The sequence below is a fragment of the Cricetulus griseus genome, chromosome 9 (genome assembly GCF_003668045.3).
Source record: "Cricetulus griseus strain 17A/GY chromosome 9, alternate assembly CriGri-PICRH-1.0, whole genome shotgun sequence".
In the NCBI taxonomy this organism is placed as follows: Eukaryota; Metazoa; Chordata; class Mammalia; order Rodentia; family Cricetidae; genus Cricetulus; species Cricetulus griseus.
The window spans coordinates 27,759,396-27,782,171 of NC_048602.1; the positions used below are offsets into that span (position 1 = coordinate 27,759,396).

The 22,776-nt window shown below is 56.3% G+C and overlaps 1 protein-coding gene across 1 annotated transcript; it reads left to right on the forward strand.

The window, feature by feature from the left end:
• Positions 1-522: 522 nt before the first annotated feature.
• Positions 523-22,477, forward strand: Clasrp (CLK4 associating serine/arginine rich protein). Its single transcript, XM_035449195.1, is given in 23 exon segments — positions 523-651; positions 1,731-1,846; positions 8,762-8,859; positions 9,319-9,420; positions 9,583-9,662; positions 11,810-11,894; positions 12,674-12,822; positions 13,514-13,610; positions 15,004-15,082; positions 15,167-15,240; positions 16,180-16,221; positions 17,449-17,569; positions 17,571-17,665; positions 17,790-17,947; positions 18,044-18,112; positions 18,644-19,082; positions 19,322-19,361; positions 19,616-19,676; positions 19,806-19,864; positions 19,942-19,988; positions 21,453-21,535; positions 22,137-22,161; positions 22,364-22,477. Coding segments are annotated over 22 exon segments (2,145 nt in total). The 5' UTR covers positions 523-651; positions 1,731-1,747; the 3' UTR covers positions 22,407-22,477.
• The last annotated feature ends 299 nt before the right edge of the window (positions 22,478-22,776 follow it).

Consider the following 22,776-nt stretch of genomic DNA (forward strand, 5'->3'; position numbering starts at 1 on the left):
CAAAGCTACACAGAGAAACCCTGTCTCGAAAAACCAAAAACATAAATAAATAAATAAATCTTTAAAAACAACAACAACGGGGCTGGAGAGATGGCTCAGAGGTGAAGAGCACCGACTGCTCTTCCAGAGGTGCTGAGTTCAATTCCCAGCGACCACACGGTGGCTCTCAACCATCTGTAATGAGATCTGGTGCCCTCTTCTGGTGTGCAGATAGACATGGAAGCAGAATGTTGTATACATAATAAATAAATAAAATCTTAAAAAACAATAAAAATAAAAAACAACAACAACAAAATCCGCCTGGAACGCTGCGCGATCCTCAGCTTTGCATCCGCAGCCACACCGGGCACGCAGGCCCCGCCCCAGAGCCTGCCACTCTACAGGCCCCGCCCACAACCCCAACCAACCAACCAACCCACCCGCGAGGCCCCGCCCACAGCCGCCACCCGACCACGCCCAGGTCCCCACCCGCCGGGCCCCCGCCCCTCCGGGCCCCGCCCTCGCGACTGCGGAAGCGCCCCTTGCGCCGCACCGCGTCTCTCCTCCGCTCCACCTCCGACTTCCGCTTCCGGTGCGGGTCGTGAGCGAGCGCGCGCGATCGAGCGGGCGAGCGAGCGGGCGGGCGCAGCAGTGGGAGGCGGCGACCAGCCGGTGAGTGCAGGCGTCCGACCCCGACCTCCCTCCCGGCTTCCCGGCCTCCGAGCAGCGCTGGCCGGGCGTCGCCGTGGCCCCGGGGCGGTCCCGGGGTGGCCGCGGGTGTCCCCCCGGGGCTCCCCTCCCCCCCCCCGCTTCCGTCCCGACAGGCCTCAGCCTGCGCCCCTCGGCCCTCCCTGGGCCGGAGTCGGAGCCCCGAGCCCCGGTTCCCAAACGGAGCTCCGCCCCTGCCTCTCGCCCATCGCGCCGCGCCCGCCCCGCCCGGGCCTCCCCGGCTCCTGCACGCCCGACCCCCGCTTCACGTCCCCTCCCTCCGGGGACCCCAGCCACTGGACGGTCCCCATCCCGTCCACGCCCTCCCAGGCCACCCACCCACCCCCCACCCCACCCACCCCACCCCACCCCACCCCCAGCTAGGGAGAGGCTCGCCCCCCACCCCCAGCAGCCCTCATCTTCCCCCGTGCAAGGCTCCTGCAAGAGCGTCTCTGGGTGCGAGCCCAGCCCTGGCAGCTCAGGCTCAGACACTGCTTTCATGCCCCAAATTACATTTTTCTTTTTGTTTCGTTTTGCTTCTTAACCCCCAAGTCGGGGCCTCACTGTGTAGCCCTGGCTGCTCTGGAACTCATCACATACACCAGGCAGGCCCCAGCCTCAGACCCCTGCCTGCCTCTGCCAGCCTCAGTGCTGAGATTAAAAGCATGCACCACCCACCCTGGCCGGGTTTTTTTTTTTTTTTCTCTATTTTTTTTTTTTAAATTAAAGCAGGATCTCCCCATGTTGCTCTGCTGGCCTGGTCCACACAGCCAGGCAAGACCGTTGCGCGTTGAGCGTGTAAGGGGCGACCTGTCCCGTAGTCTCTCATCTGGACTTTACCATATCGTCTAGGAGAATCCCTTTCCCCAGAGAGGGTCTCACCCGGGTCACCTGAGGCCTCTCGCCCGAGCTGCCTCAGCAAACCCTTTTGGGCACTCAGCCTCCAGGGTCTGCCTAACCCTCATCGTTTGATGAGGACTGTGGCTCCGCCCCTGTGGCGTTTTACAGTCCCTCTGACGTATGTGGTACCCCTCCTACCTCAGGTAGAGGCCTCACCACAATGTGGCACGAGGCACGGAAGCATGAGCGCAAACTTCGAGGTATGATGGTTGACTACAAGAAGAGGGCGGAGCGGCGTCGCGAGTACTATGAGAAGATTGTGAGTGTGACCAGACCTCCCCGTGGCGGGGACGGCTCCGGAGGGGAGGGCCTTGGGCTTGGGGCTATGTCAAGGCAAGAGCCCTGTTTGCTCAGCATCCTTCCTTACCTTCTTTTTCTTTCCACCGTGACAGCTTTCTGGGGCTTTGGAGGTAGACCTCTAGGCTTTGTGCACACTAGACCAGCCCTCTTCCATCCTAGCTACCCCGTCTTCTTTTTGAGCCGTTTGTCACGTAACTCAGGCTGGCTCATGCTCAGTCTTCCTGCCCTGTGCCTCCTGGTTTACAGGTGTGTGTCGCCTGCCACGCCCCGCTCAGCGGAACAGTCGCTTCTTCAGCCTAGTTGTTGGGTAGAAATACTCGGGTTAGCCTGTTGTGTTTGGTGCAGCTCCCGTGCAAAACTTTGTTAAATGATGGAAGACTGACTACAGGAGCTAGTTCCAGGACAGTCCCAAAGCCACAGACTGAGCTGGGATTTGGTGGCGCACGCCTTGAACCCCAGCACTCGGGAGGCAGAGGCAGGCAGATGTCTGTAGGTTAGAGGCCAGCCTGGTCTACAGAGTGAGTTCCAGGACAGCCAGGGCTACACAGTGAAACCCTGTCTCGAAAAACAAAACAAAATAAAAGATGGAAGACATAAGACTTTCCTCTGGAAAAAACAAAACAGCAGCAGCAACAAAACACCCAGCAAACCCCATGCCTTAGCTAGAAAGGCCCTTGTGGCCCCTGCTGCCCTCTCAGTGGCTTTCTTGAATGTCTTCACCAGCATTTTCCATTTCTGTCACCATAGATGGGCATTGGTTTGTGATGCCTTACTTTGTCTAATTCTTGCTTGTTTTGGGGACCCTCCCTCCCCAGCTTGAAATGACACTTGCTTACCTGGCTCAGTTCTTTCAGATTACATTCCTGTAGACCTTCTGTTAACTCCAGTGTCACTGCCCAGCCTCTCCGTTCCCTTTGCCTTCAGTCTTGTCCCTTTCGGCCCATCCAGCCAACTAGAGAGGTCTTTCTGAAGTGCAAAACTGGTCCTGTTCCTCCCTTGCTCAGAATTCCATGGTTCTTGACTGTCTGGGAGAAGGCCGGGCTTTTGACCAAAGCTTTCAATGCCCCACATAAATTTTTCCCCCCTAGGAGGTGTTGAGAATAGAGGCCAGGCCAGGACTTATGCCAAACAGATGCCCTAACTTTGAGCCACGCCCCCAGCCCTCATTGGGTAATTCGAGGCAGGGGCTCTACCGCTGAGCCACGCCCCCAGCCCCTCACTGGGGGATTCTAGGCAGGGGCTCTACCGCTGAGCCACGCCCCCAGCCCCTCACTGGGGGATTCTAGGCAGGGGCTCTACCACTGAGCCAGGCCCCCAGCCCCTCACTGGGGGATTCTAGGCAGGGGCTCTACCACTGAGCCACGCCCCCAGCCCCTCACTGGGGGATTCTAGGCAGGGGCTTTACCACTGAGCCACGCCCCCAGCCCCTCACTGGGGGGTTCTAGGCAGGGGCTCCACCATGGTCTGCCTAGCTCCCTTATTCCTGGCTATCTCTCTGCTGCCTGATGTTTCCTTCTGCATGCAAGTTGATGCTCTGCATGGAATCAGTTTGGCTGTAGCAGAGGCGTGAAGTGTGAACCAGTGGTTTTACCATGACAGAAGGTTTTGTCTGATCTCTGTTAAGTTTTGTCCTGAGGTGCGAGAGAGCTGTGGAGCTCCAGCTCTTGTGTCTTCCTTCCAAGGGGCAGAGGCTCTGGAAAAGTGCCTGTTGTTGAGGGTTTCTGCATGTTTTCCTGTGCCCCTTGGCTCCTGTCCTGTTGACCCCAATGTCCCCAGGCCCATTCACCCTCAGGGAAGCGGACAAGCATAGAGTCCATGTTGGGTGGGCGTGGCCAGATTGTGAGGTGACCCCTAAGCAGGCCAGTGGAGGTGGCAGCTCCCTCACAGGCTCATTGGAGGGGTGGGTGTGTAGGCCTGTATGCACTTACCTGTTGGGTGCTTTGCGGGTTTTCCTGGTGTGACGTGAAGGACAGCCCTTCACTGTTGGTAGGGCACGGCAGGGCACGGCAATGTCCCTGCCTTTGGCCTTCTTCAGCACTGTGTCCCTGTGGCAGCAGCTTTAAGAATAATGTGGTCAAATTCATAGCAAGCATCAGAGCCTTTTAAGTGGCCTAGGTGTCCTGAGCCGGGAAGGAATGTCTGAGCGGGCAGGAGATGGCTACACAGCTTGTGCGTCAGAGTTTGTGTTGCTCAGGAAGGGTTAACTTGCAGGACTGGGCTCAGTGGTGAGTGCTTGCCTAGCCAGCGACACCCCCATACACACAAGGAAAAAGGAAGACAACAGACTCAACCCCTGGTATTTCTGGGTACAGTGGAATTTTGCTTCAAACCAATGGGGTGGATGCCACAAAGGGAGCTTGCAAAGGGGTGTCCAGGAACAGCCCCTCACTGGGTGACAGGAAGAACTTGACAACAAGTGTCTGTGAGGCTCTTTGTGATGTGAACCACAAGCAGCTAGTGTCCTGGCCAGAATGTGATCTGCCTGCAGATGTGTGGAGCCTGGCTTCCAGAGATGGCCAGGCCACTGCTGGTGGCTGGCGGGGGTAGGGAAACCAGGGTGGGCTGTGGCTGCTTGAGTGAGTTTATTGTCAGTGATAATTCTTGGTGACTGATCATTCTTAGTCACTGCTTTTCTTCAGGTTTTATGACTTTTCTGTTGTTGTTTCTATTCTTGGCAACTTTCTTTCTTTTTTTTTTTTGAGATTAGATCTTGCTCAATTGCACAGACTGGCTTCGATTTTACTGTGACCCAGGCCACCATCCAACTTGCATTCCTCCTGCCTCAGCCTCCTAGGTGCTGGGATTGCAAGTGTATGCCTCCATGCCTCTTTAATCAGTCCAGTAGTTTGGATAAAGAAATGCAGTCTACAGGACATGGCGGTACATACTTTTAATCCTTGCATTTAGGAGGCAGAGGCAGTTGAATCTGTGAGTTTGAGGCCAGCCTGATGATCTTTTTTTTTTTTTTAACTTTGTTAGGGGCTCTTGAATTTTCTTTTTCTTTCTTTCTTTTTTTTTTTTTTTTTTTTTTTTTTTTTTTTTTTTTTTAATGTGTGTACAACATTCTGCTTCCATGTATATCTGCACACCAGAAGAGGGCACCAGATCTCATAACGGATGGTTGTGAGCCACCATGTGGTTGCTGGGAATTGAACTCAGGACCTCTGGGAGAGCAGTTGGTGCTCTTAACCTCTGAGCCATCTCTCCAGCCCCAGCCTGATTTTTGTAGAAAGCTTCAGGCCAGCCAGGGGTACATAATAAGACTGTCCCAAAGGAAAAAAGAAAAAGAAATACAATCCCCTGTTAGTACACAGGTGAGATACAAGCACACCTCCCTCTGGAAGGCCCAGACTGGCCCTTTCCTGGGCCAGGCATTCCCTTGGACTCCTCATGTCAACAGTGCCCTGTATATAAGGCGGTCACTGTTGAAGGCAGGGGTGTCCCCTACACTGAACTGTGAGCCTTAGAGGGTGGAGCCTGAGCTGTGGACTCTGGGCATCCATTGGTAGGTGCTGAAGAGTTCAGGGAGGTAGTGAGCGACGGAACATGCCTGCGTGGATTCCTCACCCATCCGAGCTCAGAGACAGTATAGCCTGTCGGTAAGAATGGATCCAGTTGATTTGTTTATCCCCGGTGCAGAGATGGATCCTAGAGAGAGAGTATCCATGCTAGGGGCGAGTGCTAGGTTCATGTTCTGCTCTCAGCCTGGATTTTGCATCTTAGGTAGGTACTTACTTGTACAACCTAATTCTTGGAAGTATAGCTCACACAACCAAGAATGGGAAGAACCTCGGTGTCTGCGGATGAATGAATAAAGGAACGGTGGGCTGGGTGATGTCTCAGTGGTTAAAACACTTGCTGTGTAAGCATGAGGACCAGTTTGCATCCCCAGAGCCCATGAAATGGCAGGCAGGCATGGCGGCCTGCTTGTATTCAGCCTCAGGAAGGCAGAGGCTGGATCCCAGAGAAGCTGGATAGCCAGACCAGCCCTGTCAGCCAGCTTGACATTTGATTGCGAGGTCTTGCCTCAGTGAACAAATTGGAAGCACGATGGGGGTGATTCCTGATAGGACCCTGCGTCCTCCTGAGTGTGTGTGTGTGTGTGTGTGTGTTGGCGCGCGCGTACACACTCACTCAGTCAGGCAGACATGCACACATGTGAAAACGGGGGGGGGGGGGGGGATGTGACTGTGTGTACACTGAAGGCCATTTATCCTCACATCCAATGTGGAACAGGAAGCCAGGGACAACAAAACAGTACCGCACTCTGTGAGCTCCCAGTCATAATATCACATGGTGAGACCCTGTCCCCACCGAACACGAAAACCAAATATCGTATGATGCTGCTTGATCCTCTGGGCCAGGTCAAACGCTTAACCTAGAATGGCGGGTGTTAGGGAGGGGGAGGGGCATTCTTTAGTGGGTAAGAGTTTGCACTTTGCAAGATGGGGCCAAGGTAGAGACAGGCAGCGAAGCTCACAGAGACTCGGCTGGGGCGTTGGTCAGTGGGGGCGTACTTGTCGAGTGTGGGCGAGGCCCTGAGTTCAAGCTTCAGTGCAGCACAGAAGTTAAAATGAAAATGGTTGAGCATAGCATCTGTGTTAGGTGCCTTTTACCACAATAGCAGTTGCCCTAAAGTTGGGGAGAATGAACAAGTTAAAAAGGAGTTAGGCCCATCTAGGGTCATACTAAGTGGTTTTTCTTGATGCCTCAGTGGCTTGGCCTCTGTTTCCTGTGGGAAATGGATGTCTCCAGGGTTGCAGAGATCGAGTGGGGGATGTTCTCACAAGCAGTGCTGAGGTTAGAGCCCAGCCATTAGGATGGCTCACCAGCATTTCCATAGTGCCTCCCCGCCCCAGGCCTGGGGCTGCTTACTTGGGCCCTGTGCCTGTCACCTCTGGGATGCAGATCCCTCCAGGTGCTCTTGCATACTTGCCAGACTCCATGCTGTACCTGGTGTCCCTAGAGTCTTCACCTCAGACTTGCTAGAGGCTGTGTGGCCTCAGGAATTGGAGGAGGCAGATAGGTTCAGGGCAGCCAGAGCACTTGATCCCACAGCCATCCAGCTGCACCCTGTACTTGGGCAGGCCCTCTGTCAGCTTCACGGTGAACTGAGGGTCTTGACAGCCAAGTGAGGGCAGTCAGATGAGTGGGGTGCCCAGCTATGGCTGCTCTGGTCCCTTGTATCAGCCCACATGTATTCCAGACAGTGACAGAGCTGGGAGGGCAAGTGAGGGAGTGCCTTGGCCACTGAGAGAGAGGCTGAGCCTCTATAGGGAGGGTTCCTTGCTTCTCTGAGAGCCCTGTGGAGACCAGGCCCTGGGGACAGATCAGCAGTGAGCAAAGCAGATCCCTGCCCCCTGGGAGGCACATTCAGCTTCTTCATGTTCTTGTGGGAGGCTGGTGGCGGTGCAACTAGCTAGAATAGCAGGTGCTGGTGGGCGCCCTGGAGAAAACAAGTTAGGCCCAAGTAAGGCGTTGATGTGGGGCTGACTGGGAGAGCTCTGTAGGAGACCTGAAGTAAGCGAGAGAGCAGTGCTGCTAAGAGGGAACAACAGCACAGACTTTCTAGAACTTTCTGGGAGTAATAGCAGAAAGGCCCGTAGCCTGGACCAGGATAGCAGAGGAAAGCCAGGGAGACACCAGAGCATGCAGAGGCTCTGGGGAGAGGAGGTCATGGTTTGGAGGGACACGGAAAACGTTGTGGAGATCAGGGAAGTGGTGACCCATGGACAGCAGGACCCAGCCAGAGCATGTGCTGAAAGACTGTGTCAGACTGTGGGAGCCAGCTTAGGTTTTATTGCACAGCACAGAGCCTCCTCCTGTGGCTCTCCCTGGTTGATGTGATTTGACCCCAAGAGCTGTCAGGGCAGGGCTCTGCCTTCCCTACCACCAGGTTTGTGCTTCCCATGGTGCTTTTGTGATGATGATGTGTATAAGCTCTCTCTCTAGTACCAGGGTTCGGCCATGGGGAGGGAGGACTGGGATGTCTCCAACTTAGGTATCCTTTTGGGGGACTGGTTTTTGGATTTTTGTTTGCCTATCTGTTCATTGTTTTTCCAGACAGGGTTCCTCTCTGTAGCCCTGGCTGTCCTAGCACTAGTTCTGTAGACCAGGCTGGCCTCGAACTCACAGATCCATCCGCCTGCCTCTGCCTCCCCAGTGCTGGGGTTAAAAGCCTGTGCCACCATGCCCAGCTCTTTGTTGAACTGTTTATACACTCAGTCTTCTTTCAGTGCTGAGGGTGGAGCTAGGACCTTCCAGCCTCAGCCTCTTGCTGTCAGGCGGCACTGTCTCCCAGGGTTACAGCCCGAGCCCAGCTTAGCTTGTGTGGGACTGAGTGTCTTTGTGCCTTGCCTGTGCCGGGTGTCAGTCCCACTGTCCTGGTGCATGTGGAGGGGGCCTTTCCCTGCCTGTCGTCTCCCTGGAGCCTGCAGATGAGTCTCTGCTCTTGCTCGTGTGAGCGTCCTGCCCCAGAGGCTGCTGCAGGCCCAGCGCTCAGCTCACACTGTGCTCCAAATGGATGGCCCGGAATGGGCATGAAGAGTTAGGGGTAATACTTTAGATGGTGTGCCTATGGCCCAGGAAGGATTTTAATTTGTAATCCTCCTGCTTCAGTTTCCCAAGTAGCTGGGAGTGAGTCTGGCTGGCAGGATGCCTCAGCTAGAGCAGAGTTCAGCCCTGTTGGCCACGCCTGGGAGGGCACAGTTCCCTGTCCTTGAGGCTGGTTAAGCTGCTGGTGCTGTGCCTGTTGGCTCTCCGGTGAGGAGTGGCCCAGGGACTTGACCCAGAGGCCAGATGACCACTAGGCCTACCTGTGGAGGTGGAGTGGGCATTGGCTCCTTGGTAACCTCTGACCTGTCCCTCCCTGCAGAAGAAAGACCCCGCCCAGTTCCTGCAGGTGCATGGCCGAGCCTGCAAGGTTCACCTGGACTCTGCTGTTGCCCTGGCTGCTGAGAGCCCTGTGAACATGTAAGACTGTTGGGGGCTCTGTATTGTCAGAAGGGACTGGGGGTACTCTAGAGTCTGCAGTAGAGGCGCGCGCGGGTGAGCGGGTAAGGACAGACTTCTGTGTGATCAGGCTGGGAGGGCCGTCATGTAAAGTTGAGTGTCTGAGGTTATGTAGATGGTCACAGTGGGGGGGACTCAAGGCTGGCTGAGGCTCATGGGGGGGGGCTGTTTTAGGATGACTGTGGTTTAAGTTCCTTGCTGTTGCCTGGCCCTGAGAAGTGGGGTCCTAGTTTGTGGACTGGCAGATGGGTGGCTTGTTGTTGGGACCCAGACATCAGGTGTAGGTTGGGGTGCAGCATAGAGAGCTGAAAACTGGAGAGGAGAGTGGAGTGACAGTGGGTGTCTGAGGTGCTTGAGGTGGTGGGAACCGGGTGCTTGGATTCTGAGTCCTGCCTCTCTGACTCAACCCTTGCACCTCAGGATGCCCTGGCAAGGGGACACCAACAACATGATTGACCGCTTTGATGTCCGCGCACATCTAGACCACATCCCCGACTACACCCCCCCACTGCTCACCACCATGTAAGTCCTCTGGGGCTGGGCTGCCAGGGACCCCATAACTCGCGTCTGCCCCAGCATACCCGGCACCTTTCTTGGGAGAAAGGAACCTTGCTTGCCCATTTCAGCCCCAGCCAGAAGCTCCCTTTGGTTCACCCTCCCTTTAACACGCCCCCCTCCCCCAAGCTCCCCGGAGCAGGAGTCGGACGAGCGGAAATGTAACTACGAGCGGTACCGAGGCCTGGTGCAGAACGACTTCGCCGGCAGTGAGTGGCGGGGCGGGGCGTGGGGCGTGGGGGCCTGAGGCTGGACGACCTAGACAAGGCTCACCCAGGTACTTGCTGCTGGTCGCCCTTATTTGTCCCAGTCTGTGTACCCTCTTCCCCTCTGGCCTTTGTCCATGACACTGGCACAGGGCTCCCTGTGAAGTTAGAGACTTGGAGGCTTCTGCCCAGGTACCTCCCATCCCTTCCCTCTGGTTCTGTAGAGTCCTTTTCCTAAAAAAGAAGGGAGAAGGGCCAGGGTCGCAGGAAGAAACTCTTCTGTGTTGTGAGCAGAGCCTCTGACAGTTTTAACCAGTGCTGAGCTCCTTAGACACGCCCAGTCTGGCCTTCAGTGGGGCTCCAGAAGGCAAGGACTTTCCCCCGGGCTTCCCTAGGAGGACAGATCCTCATGGCTGGCTTTTCTGTCTGGTCATCTGGGTACACCTGGTTCTTTCCTTAGCATTGCAAACACAAAACACAACCCCCCCCCCCCCTGTGATCCTGCACAGCTTCTAGCAGGGCAAAGGGCTCCTTAGATTCCCTTTTCCCATCAGTGCTTTGTGCTAGGTACAATCCAGGGCCACACACACAGACACTAGGGACGTGCTCACCCATCTAGCTGCACCATTAGGCCTCCGGTTATTTTCTTACTGTTTTCATGTTTGAGGCGCACTCTTATTCTATAGCCCAACCTGGCCTGAAACTCGTGATCCTCTTGTCCCACCCTCCTCAGTGCTGTAATATAGGCCGGGATCCCTGTGCCCAGCTTGACAGACAGGACTCAGGTGTCTGTGGAAATGAGGTCTCCTTCCGTGTGGTCTTGCCTGCCTCTGCCTAAGCATGGAGAGCTCGCTCCCTGTGGGCACCGTTGGCCAGGGTCATCCGAACACAAACCCCTTTCCTGGCAGGTCTCACTTTTCTCTGGCTGAAGTGTTGGGTGGCTGCTCCAGCTTGAGAGTTTGGGGATTACATGTGTAAACCTTGTTCTGGGGTGACACAGGCGGCCCTGAACTTGGACTTGATGGTCCCAGGTTTCTGTGTTCTAAGATGCTTTTATGTATTTACCACCAGAGGCTGCCACATTCTCGCAGCCAGTGAAGACATAGGGCTTCACTGAAGGTTTCAGGGAAGTATGTGGTTTGTCACCCTGGAGCTAGAGCCAAGCTTCCCTTCACTCACCCCTGTAAGCAGTGTGTGCTGTGCTGTCCTAGAACCAGCGGCCCCATGGTGGATAGAGAGCCCCTACACAGTCCCGAGAACAGTGTAAGAAATAACCGCGGTAGTGTGAGAGATGGCTTGCTGAGTGTTCCTGAAGGGAGGAAGTAAGGCAGAGCTGGGTAGATCCATGCTTTTTCCTGAGCCAAGGGGAGGTGTGGATTCTAGTCCCTGGATTAGGATGCACAGAGGTTAGAGGTTGTCTGCCACAGCCAAGGAAGGGCCATGCCGTGTTACCTAGCCCAGACACCAGGTGCCACGGGTAGAAAAGCTGAAGTACACGGGCTGGTACTCCAGAGGCTGAGGCAGGGAGATCTCAAGTTCAAGGCTTGTGTGGGCCAGCCCAGACAACTTTGTGAGACCCCGTCTCCAGAGGATGGCTAAGGATGTAGTTCCATGGTAGAGCGCTTGGCTTGGCCCCACAGTCTTGGGTTTCATCTTCTGCATCCTCATACATCCCCCTTTAGACAAGAAGAGAAAGCTAAGCCGAAGCCTGCAAAGAAAAGGGAAATGACTCCTGAACCCCAAAGCAAGTCAATTAGCAGGGGCTGAAGGGAGACCAGGGCAGGCTCAGTACCCTGGGAAGCTCCTGAAGCAAGAGCTAGGGCTGTAGGGGAGCATGATCACCCATTAATACAAACCAGGCCACAGGACCGCATGGCGCGGTGGCCAGCGGGGTCCAGATGATGTCCAACACTTAGAGTCATGCGTGTGGATCTGGAGACCAGAGAGGCTCCATGACAGCAGCAGGGCCCTCCCATCTGACAGGAGAGGGAGCTGAGGTGCACCATCCAGCTCGTCACCTGGGCCTGGACACAAGAGTGATATGACAGAGGGGACTCTGCCTTGGCTGCCCCCCATCCTTGTGCCCCACCCCCACCCCACCCCCACCCACGTGCTGCTGACCATGCTGACCGGTGGCCTCTCCTTGCCAGTCTCGGAGGAGCAGTGCTTATATCAGATCTACATTGATGAACTGTACGGAGGCCTGCAGAGACCCAGCGAGGATGAGAAGAAGAAGTGAGTCACGGGAGGGGGCCGGCCCTTCCACCCTACGAGTCTCCCAGAGCAGGCCACGGCACTCATTTGGTATGCTCTTACTCGCGGAGAGGAAGAGGCAGCAGCAGAGGACAGGCTCTGCTGAGCTCTTTGCCCCCACCTTGCAGAGTGGTATGAGCCCTGTGGGAAAGCTGCCTGAGTGCGAGTCCTGTGGAGAGAGCCGAGGGCAGGCAGCCCTTGGGGTCGGCCTTAAGTCAGGAGATGCGAGGGACATGGGTTGGGGGGTGTCATGCACTTGTCCCAGTCCCTGCGTGCAGTGAATTTGCAACCTAGAGATGCGGGTGTCGCTCTGCAGAGGCTTGGGGGCCTTAGCCCAGGGTTGCCAGCTGTCTCAAAAGCCAGCCTGACTGGACACTGTAGTTGGAGCCCTGATGAGATCTGGGACCACCGACCCACTGTGTGATCTGCTTCCTGACAGGCCCGGGCACTTCCCAGACTCAAACCTTGCCTTCAGGATAAGGGTGTTGGGATGAGGCAGGGGTTATCAACAGCCCAAGCCAGCAGTGGCCTCTCAGTGTGGCCCCTGAGAGCAGAGCTGGGGCACACTTTGCACTCAATGGGACTTAGGCCTGTGCAGGCAGGCTTGTCTCCTGACTGGAGTGAGCCACCATGGACAAGGCTGGCAGGCCAGACTGGAACAGCTTAGGTGGACACTGTTGCCAAGGACCCAGGATCCCTTCTGGGGCTTGCCTGTGGCCCTGTTCTTCAGGGTAGCCCTGGACTTATGGCTCCTTTCCCAGGCTTGCAGAGAAGAAGGCTTCCATTGGCTACACCTATGAAGACAGTACTGTGGCCGAGGTAGAGAAGGTGGCCGAGAAACCAGAGGAGGAGGAGTCACCAGCTGAGGAGGAGAGCAATTCGGATGAAGATGAGGTCATCCCCGACATCGGTGGGGTCCCCTCTCTGCCCTCCCCACCTGCAGCCCCTGGGCATCGGTTTTGTGTCTCGTCCCTCACCCTCTGCGGGGTACCCGTGCTTACAAGACCTTCCCCTGCCCGAGCTCCAGGCCTCAGCCTCCCCCACCTCCCTGTCACTCCCAGCCTTCTCTGTCCCTGTGCCCTCTCCCACTCATTTCTGGGCACTGCTTCTACAAGATTTTCCACCTAGGAGGTGGCTCTTCCTCCTGTACCTGGGTCGGCCTTGCTGTGCTCTGGGAAAGAATCTCTGCTTTCCTAGAGCTGCTGCCCTCCTCATCCCCCTCGTTCGCCGCTTTCCCTCCCAGGGAGAACACTGCGGCCGCCCCCTTTCCATTCCATCCTACTCCTGATGTACATGCCGGCTTTGCCTCAGGCAGAGCTGACGTCTGTGTCTGTCCTTCCTGCCCTCCCGCCTTGTGCTGATCTGACGCTCACCCCGTCTCACCCCTGTCGGTCCCTTCCTGCCTCCTGTCCTCTTCTCTCATCCACCCTCCTCTCCTGGTCCCTGCTGTGCAGTGTGCTGTGCGGGCCTCAGCTGGGCCAGCACAGCTGTGGCGTCCTCCCTGGAGGTGCTCCACCTGGGAGACCTCCCCCACTTGGGGCCCCACCCCCTTCTGTCTTCTCCTGGGGCGTGGGTACCTGACAGCCTTTGTCTTGGTGCAGACGTGGAGGTGGATGTGGACGAGCTGAACCAGGAGCAGGTGGCTGATCTCAATAAGCAGGCCACGACCTACGGCATGGCTGACGGAGACTTTGTCAGGTGAGACCACTGACTGACGTGTGCGACTCTGCCTGCCCTGGCCTCCGAGCCACCTCTCTGCTACCACCGCTGTCCTTGTCAGCCTGTGAACTATGCCACTGGAACTTTCTGCACAGAGATTCTGCCACACAATGTCACCTGGAAGCTACTAGTTTCTTTGGGGACAGCACCCTCTAGTGGTGTACCACTGGACCTTCACACGATCATGCTGTGTGGGCCTCGGCCTTGGCCTCTGGAGCTCTCTTTAAGTCAGTGGCATCAACAGAACAGAAACTGTTTTTGTGTGGAACCTAGGGATCAGTCCCAGGTCCCTGCCCAAATCTGAACCCAGAACCCTCTAGCACGGTGATTTTTGTTGTTGTTTTTTGAGACAGGGTTTCTCTGTGTAGCTTTGGAGTCTGTCCTGGAACTGGCTCTGTAGACCAGGCTGGTCTCGAACTCACAGACATCCGCCTGCCTCTGCCTCCTGAGTGCTGGGATTGGTGTGCGCAACTACCACCTGGCGGGCTCTGGTTTTTTGTTTTGATTTTTTGTTTGTTTTGTTTTGTTTTTTGTTTTGAATTTTATGTGTATGAGTGTTTTGCCTCTGTGTAGTTAGTTCTGTGCATTGTGTGCTGGCCTGGTATTTGTGGAGGCCAGAAAAGGGCATCAGATCCCTTGGCCCTGGAGTTACAGGCAGTTGTGAGCTATCAGATTGTGGGTACTGGGAACTGAACTCAGGTCCTCTGGAAAAGCAGTAGCTGTTTTTAACCTCTGAGCCATCTCTCTAGCCCCGAGTGCTGATCACTTCACTCCTAAAGCAGCACCTGTCTTTCAGAAGGCTCTCAAGGAGACTGCGTGTGCTTGTGTTGTGGTTGGGCTCCCAGCACCCACTCCCAAGGAACCAGGCACACATGTGATGCACAGACACACTTTCAGGCAAAACCCCCAGATACATAAAACATTTTTTTAGGTGCTCAATAAAATCTTTTGACTGTATCAAAGAAATTTGGTGTGGTAGCCCACATCTATGATCCTGCAGTACAGAACCTGAGGCAAAAAGGTCATGAGTTCAAAGCCAGCCTAGGTAGTAAGTTCCAGGTCAGCCTGAACTACAGAACAAGACCCCATCAAAGGGAAGGGCAGGAAAGGAAAAGAAAGGGCAGGGAAAATGCATGTCTACACATCACTTAGCTGAAAGGATGCTTTAGTGAGTTCAAGACCAGCCAAGGCTACCTAGTGAGTTCAAGACCCGTCTGGCCTGTGACGGCAATACCCTTCCTCAGGGAGAAAGAAGACTTGTATCCGAGAGTCATGAAGTGACCTTAAGTCCCTGATGTCCTCGTTGCCTTTACTGGGGCTCAGCTCACTCTGTGGCGTGTGCCCTTCATGCTGATTCTCTCTCCCTCTGCAGGATGCTACGGAAAGACAAGGAGGAGGCAGAGGCCATTAAACATGCCAAGGCCCTGGAGGAGGAGAAAGCCATGTACTCGGTGAGGTCTGGGTAGGGCGAAGAGGGCAAAGGCGAAGAGGGAGGTGACGACACACCCCTCACCATCCTGGTACTCCCTCTCCAGGGCCGGCGTTCCCGGCGACAGCGAAGAGAATTCAGGGAGAAGCGGCTGAGGGGCCGGAAGATCAGCCCTCCCAGGTAGGGTTTCTCCCTGGGCCTGTTTACTCACCAGCCGGGCTGGGGGTGGAGCCCAGCCTTGCTTTCAGGAAAGGGTCATTGTAATGATGCTCGGAGTGACAGTTACTAGTGAGGAGAAGCGGGGGAGGCTTGTGGGTACTTGCCTCTGCCTCCTGTCCCACCAACCCTGCTGGCCTGGGGACTCTTGGGGAGTGAACAGGAAGCTCTTGGGGATGGCTAGAGGGACTGTGGCCAGAACTCAGGGCCCCAGTCACAGGCTGCTCACTGTCGCCTCTGTAGTGTCTAGATAAGTCCTCCTTTCTTCTTCTAGCTACAGTTTCTTCCACTGGAAAGTGGGGAGAGTGGCCTGGCCCTTACCTCCCCACATGGAAGTCTTGAGACAGGGTTGGGTGGAGCAGTTGCAGATAGGAAAGTCTTGCCTGGTGGCCCTAGGCAAACCTCTCCTAAAGGAGCGGGATAGAAAGCGGCTCTGAGGGTGGACTGCTCGGGGCCGGGCAGCCCTGATCCTCCTCCTCGCTGCTTTTAGTTTGGCCCTGTCAGTGAATCAACCAGAAATGCTGGCTGCAGGCCAGATGCCTGAGCTGAGACCTTCCTTCACTCATGAACAGTGTGACCCTGGGCAAGTCACTCGTCCTCTCTGGACTGTTCCCTCTCCTATGAAGAGAGAATAGTCAGAGTTCTTGAAAAGAGGCACTGAGTTAAGTTAGGTATGCTGTTGTTTTCACACCAGCATCGGGGACCGGTTATCCTGGAGAAGTGGCCTCCAGTGTGGGGTTGGAAAGCCGGGCAGCACCACGGCTGCTCATGCTGTGCGAAGGATACAGATGTGGGGTCCCCATAAGCAGGTGGGGTGCATAGTCTTCAGCTCTAGGTGGGATAGGCTCAGGCTCACACCGGCCCAGTCTCAGCTCTCCACTGTCCTTCCTGTTGTCTCCATAGTTACGCCCGCCGAGACAGCCCCACCTATGACCCCTATAAACGGTAAGTGTCAGTGCCCAGGAGGAAGCCATCATCGTGGCCAGCCTTTTGGGTCACCCCTGTTGCAGGTGGTATCCTGTGGTCTGTGGGTAGAGGTTGGGTCTACATCAGTTTAGTTTTCCCATGTTTTTCTTTTAATTCAGAATCTCCTTTGTTTTCTTCCAATGTTAACAGAACAGGCTTATGATACACACAATGAAATATGGCTTAAAGGGGTGTGGAGATCGGGTGTGTTTAACACTGGCTCCCAGAAATAGTGAGAAATGCCAGGCACCAACAGGGCCCCAGCAAGCATGGTGCAGGTCCCAGGGTGTTAGTGTCCAAGGGTGTTGGGTGGTAGAGGGCAGTACAATTTAACTTCCTCCTGAAGCTCTCTTAAGGCCAAGGGTGGGGCCTGGTGGGGCCAGGGGGACTGTTGTGTTGGCTGCTTTGCTGGAAAGGGTGTTCCACTAGGCCTCAGTTTCTATAGGATGAAATTAAACCATGTGCAGTAGCTGAGAACTTACTCTCCGGGTTAAAACAGGAAGACTGCAATGTTCTCACTGGGTTTGTTGCTGTTCTAGGGCTGAACCCAGGACCTCGTGCATAGGCAAAGCTTTCTCTTGAGTTATATCGAGCCCTTCATTTTTATTGACGACATAAAGCCGGGCATTTTCTTTTTCTTTTTGTTTATTGAGACAGGGTTTCTCTGTGTAGCCTAGGCTGTCCTGGAACTCTATGTAGACAAGGCTGGCCATGAACTCAGAGAACTGCTGGCTTCAGCCTTCCCAGTGCTAGAATCAAAGGTGTGCAGCCCCCCCACTCCCAGGCCCATTTTCTGTTTTGAGAAATTAAATTAGTGTGGGTGGGCACAGTGCACATGCCACAGGGCTGGAGGTGAAGGACAGTTTAGAAGAGAAGTGTGTTCTGGGATTGACCTGAGGTTGTTAACCTTCCCAGCCGCCGCAGGCTTATGTATTTATTTGGTTTTTGGAGACAGGGTTTCTGTGTATAACAGGCTGTCCTGGAACTCAATCTGGAGACCAGGCTGACCTCGAACTCACAGAGATCAATCAACCTGTTTCTTCCTTCTGAGTGCTGGGATTCAAGGCGTGCGCCGCCACCTCCCGGCAATGACTTTTTGAGACAAGATCTCTGTGTAGCTGTGGCTGGCCTTGACCTCCCTATGGATGTGTACCTGCTGCAGCCGAAGCTGAGTGTTGCCTCTCTCTTGCCCGCCTTCGGCTGCAGGTCACCTTCCGAATCCAGCTCCGAGTCCCGTTCCCGCTCTCGCTCCCCGAGCCCAGGGCGCGAGGAGAAGATCACTTTCATCACCAGTTTCGGAGGCAGCGACGAGGAGGCAGCAGCTGCCCGCCGCCGCCGCCGCCGCATCGGGGGCCGCCCCCGGGAAGCCCCCCGCGCCCCCCCAGCCCGGCGGCCCCGCTCCAGGCCGCAATGCCAGCGCCCGGTCGGTAACGCCCGCTTGCGCCCCAGCTAGCTGGCTAGCGGCGGCGGCGGGAGGGAGGAGGGGCGGGCCCGGCCCCAGGGCGGCGGCGCTGATGGCCCCGTGCTCCCTGTGCTTGCTCCCGCAGCCGCCGCTCCTCCTCCACCTCCGCCTCCAGGACCTCCAGCTCCCGCTCCAGCTCGCGCTCCAGCTCGCGCTCCCGCCGAGGCTACTACCGCTCTGGGCGCCACGCGCGCTCGCGCGGCGCTCGCGCTCGCGCTCGCTCGGCTCCGCGCTCCCGCTCCTGCGCTTGGCGGTGGCGGTGGCGGTGGGCGACAGTGGGAGGGGAGGGGAGGGGAGGGGAGGCGGGGGACAGACCGCGCCTTCTCCCTTTTCCGCAAGCGCCCGGTGGGAAGCAGGACGGGGTAGGTGCCCAAAATACGGGCCGGGGCAACCGTCACAGTGTTGAGGGTACATCCTGGTCCTCTTTATGGAATGTACTGTGGTGGTGTCACTGCCAGTCTCCTGGTCTGTGTCAGTCAGAGGTCGGCCATATAGCCACCCGTGGGAGCTGCGGGGTCAGCAGTCATTAACTGCCAAGCAGCCCCGCTGTTGCCCTACAGAGACTGAGTGCGCGCTCCTGATAGTTGTGGCCACTCCGTGCTGACAACAAGCACTAGCTAGCCAGGGCAGATTTGTTACGTATTTGGAGGTTGACTTCTGAGTCTCTCCCGGAGCCCAGCCACAGGACAAAGGCTAGGGAGGGAGATGGAGCCTGTCACAAACTGAGTGCCCCCCCAGGGAGGGGGGGCCCACTTTCTTGAGAATCCCACCAGTATCCCAGGTAGGGAAACCCTGGGGCTGCGCAACCTGTCCAGATTGTGGGCTGCTGTGGAGAGTGTGGGGTAGGGAGAGCTCCACAGGTGTGGGCCAGAGTGAGGCCCGAGTACCCTGAGCTGGGCACCCCCCAGGAAGTTAGCACCGGGGTATCGATCGGGTGAGGTACTCGTGTGGGGTTCTGGCCCTGTTCTAGAATGTGTCTAGGGAGCAGCTGGGGTTTTCCGAGGGAAGTGTGGGGAGAAGTGGACTGGATATTCTCACCGTATAGGAGGCCTGTAGACTTGGAAACTGGGATGACGCCCTGTAGGTCCCTGGACTCAAAGCCCTCCTCCTCTGCGGCTACACCTAGGAGCCGCTCCCGTTCAGGTGACCGTTATAAGCGGGGTGCTCGGGCCCCCAGGCACCATAGTAGCAGTCGGAGCCGCAGCAGCTGGTCCCTCAGCCCTTCCCGAAGCCGCAGTCTGACCCGTAGTGGAAGCCGTAGCCAGAGCCGCAGCAGAAGCCGCAGCCAGAGCCAGAGCCAGAGTCACTCGCCATCGCCCCCAAGGGAGAAGCCGACCAGGCCAGCCGCGTCCCCAGCTGTGGGCGAGAAGCTGAAAAAGTGAGTATAGGGGTCTGGCTGGACCTGAGGGAGCCCCCACAGAGTTCATTACCCTCAGAGTTGTGTGCACTGCGGTGGGGGCAGGGGCAGTGCCGTCGTGGCCTTGGCTTCCATAGGTTGTCAGAGAGGGGTGTGACACCTGTCAGGGTGTGGGTCAGGAGCACACCCTGAGGGGCTCGTGGCTGATGGAAGTCCTGAGGCCTGTGGTAAGAGTGGCACTGCCATTTCCTCCCACCCAGGACCGAACCTGCCGCTGGTAAAGAGACAGGAGCTGCCAAAGTCAGTAAGAATTTGGAACTCGCCCGTCTAATTCCCGTCAGCAGCAGTGTCCAGAGCTGGGCCCGGTGGGCCTGCAGGGGGCCCAGGGGGAGGGGAGAGCCAGCCCAGGGACTGGGGAGGAGCTACTCAGGCAAACTTAAGTCCCACCCCTGCCTCCCATGGGGCTCCAGCTGGCCCCCAAGTCCCAGGCTCTTGGCTGTGGTGGGCTGGGTGAGCTCTGGGCACCCACGCCTATCCCACCCCTTCTCCCGCAGCCCAAGCTGACCCCACAGGAGAGGCTGAAGCTGCGGATGCAGAAGGCTCTGAACCGCCAGTGTAAGTCCCGCCCTCCAGTCCAGCCAGAGCTGTGGGAAGAGTGGGCTGACCTCTGACCCTGCCTGAGCAGGTCAGGGCTCGTTGTGGGGACTGTGAGGACAGCCCTCAGCCTCACATCTTCCTCCACAGTCAAGGCGGATAAGAAGGCGGCCCAGGAGAAGATGATACAGCAGGAGCATGAGCGCCAGGTCAGGCGGAGCTCAGAGGGGTGGGGCACTGTGGTGCAGCGGGAGGCTGAGCCACCTCACAGCTGTTTCTGCTGCAGGAGCGTGAGGATGAGCTTCGTGCCATGGCCCGAAAGATCCGGATGAAGTAAGGCCCCGACCTGTGGTAGACCCAGCCTCCTGCTGCAGGAGTGCCCACCCCCACCCCCACCCCACCCCCCACCCCTGCTCCTTCATTGATCTCCCAGTCCTTGCCATCGCGGTACTCATGTTCAGGCTGCTTCTTCCCCATTTGCCCTCATGTCCCATAAGCCCCTCATGTCTAAACAGTATCCCCACACTCTGGCCTCCCCACACCTGGCAACTGCGTCCTTGGTGAAGTGAAGCCCACCCCGTGGTGCGTCTCTCGGGCCAGGGGCCTTTCCTTTCTCCTTTCTTTTCCTGCGTTATTTGTTGAGCTGTGGCCAGAGCCCTGGGTCTAGATCATAGGCTTGGGGTTTAGTTCCAGCCGCCTTAAGACTTGCTCATCGGGTGGCATCCTCTTGGAGCCTGAAGTGGGTCAGACCCTCAAGTACCCACCACACTAGGCAGCAAGGGTCAGTACCAGAGCCCTCAGTTTGCCCAGGGCCCTTCGGAAAAGCCCTGGCTGTTACACTGTATATCAACATGGAGGGGAGCCAGTCAGGGATAGGGGTCTGTACCTGCCATTCTTTCTCTGTGATCTGAGTTGCTGTTCTCTGTGGGGCAGTGGTGGGAATGGCTCCACTCTCTGTAGTTAGGCATGTGTGGACCGTCTGAGCTGCTGCTGCTCCTGCTCTGTCGTTTCTTATTTCATAAAAACATATTTTTCTTTCTTTTTTTTTTTTCTTTCTTTTTTTTTTTTTTTGTTTTTTTTTTTTTTGAGACAGGGGTTTCTCTGTACCTTTTAGAGGCTGTCCTGGAGCTCACTCTGTAGACCAGGCTGGTCTCGAACAGATCCTCTGCCTCCCAAGTGCTGGGATTAAAGGCCTGCACCACCAATGCCAGGCCTTTTTTTTTTTTTTTTTTTGAGCTAGGGTTTCACACTGTAGCTCCAGGCGGCCTGGAACTCACTATGTAAAGACTACCTTTGAATTCATCTTCCCAAGTGCTGAGATTACAGGCATGAAGTGTAGGGCTTGCTGGAACTCGGGTCAGCATGCTAGTGACAGACACAGTGCTCGCCCCCAGGTGTTCTGTCGATGTCATCATGCACTGCAGCTTTGGAGGCTGCTGTCAGGTGGAAGAATCGGCCAGGCATGGTGTTTGCCAACTGTAATCTCAACACTGGGGAGGATCATGAATTCAAGGGCAGTCTGAGCTACACACACAGACTCTCAGGAGGAGTCCAGGGACTTGTGTCCGCTGGCTGTATTGGCTTCTGGTGCTGTCTCTAGCACCTCACACCACCACCTCACTGTGCCTCATTCCTGTCCGCGCCTCACCTTGCGCTGCTCTTCACTGGATAGGCAGCATAGTAGGCCTGGCTTTCCTGGTAGGATACATGGGTTTCCAGTCTATCCAAGGAGAGGTGCTGTACAGCCCCGCAGGTGCTCACCCCTCCCTGCTGGTTGCCTCCCCTCTCCCCCTGCAGGGAGCGAGAAAGACGGGAGAAGGAGAGAGAAGAGTGGGAACGCCAGTACAGCCGCCAGAGCCGCTCACCCTCCCCACGCTACAGTGAGTGCCTCCCCAGTCCCTACAGTGCCCAGGGCAAGAGAGCCAGGCTGCTTCTCAGAACCATGAGGAAAAGAAATGCCTGTGGTGGTCCTTAACCTGATTTCCAGCACTCAGAGGGGAGAGGGCAAGGGACCAGGGTTACATGGAGAAAAGCTGCTTTAATTAATATAGGGAGAAAACCCTTGTGACCTGCTAGTCAGGAGAGGGGTAGGAGAGTCACTGCCAAATTCAGGGTCAGCCTGGACTGTAAATGAGACACACAGACACACACTGCCTCCAAAAACAAAAAACAGACACACACAAAAAAACACTGTGGAGTGAATCTTAGGCAGGAGGTCCCTTGTTTTGGGGTTTGGGAGCAGTCTAGATCACACAGGGGTCTATCTTATTATTTAAAAAAGTACTAGACAGAATGGTAAAAACCAGCCAGGTTGTGGTATACGCCCTGGGGAGAAACAGGAGGATCTGTCTCTCTGAGTTTGAGGTCTACCTGGTCACCATAGCCAGTTTCAGCAAAGGCTGCATAGGGTGAGGCACAGGTCCCAAGAGGCCAAGATGGCCCAGCGGAGGCTGGCTGACTTCACACTCCTTCTCTTTTCAGGTCGAGAGTACAGTTCTTCTCGAAGGTAAGGCTGCTGGCCCAGCTACCAGGGGTGGCCCGTAGTCCCCTGGAAGTCTTGTGTCCTTCTTCCCCTGAACTGCACCCCCATTTGCTCCTGGTGAAGACACTCCTCCCTTAGCAGCCCATTCTCTAGGCCAGCTGGTGGGTGTGTGATGGCAGGGAGGTTCCCAGCACCCCACCCTCACAGCTGTCTCTCTTCTCTGCAGGCGCTCGAGGTCCAGGTCCCGAAGCCCCCATTACAGGCATTAGGCGGACTGCGTGGGACTGCAGCGCTCTGGGTTTCTGTAGTGAAATAAAAGCAAACATTATTTAATACCCTTTACTGCCTGCTGTCCTCTGACAAGTGTAGGATTCCAGGCTCGATGCAGCCGAGGATCTCCACTGGAGCAGGATAGCCTGCAGGGTGTGGTGTGGGGCCTGTCTAGGAGGCAGGGGCCAATCCAGTCGAGGGCCCGGACTGTGGCATGTGTGGACAGGGCCAGAGGATGACGGGCCAGGACTGGACTGCGCCCAGGGGCCTCTGGTGACAGGTCCAGGCCTCTCCCTGCCCTTGCCCGGCCCCTGGCCTCACCCACACCAAGAACCGGGAGCACGGCTTTCTGTGCCAGTCCTCCGGTGC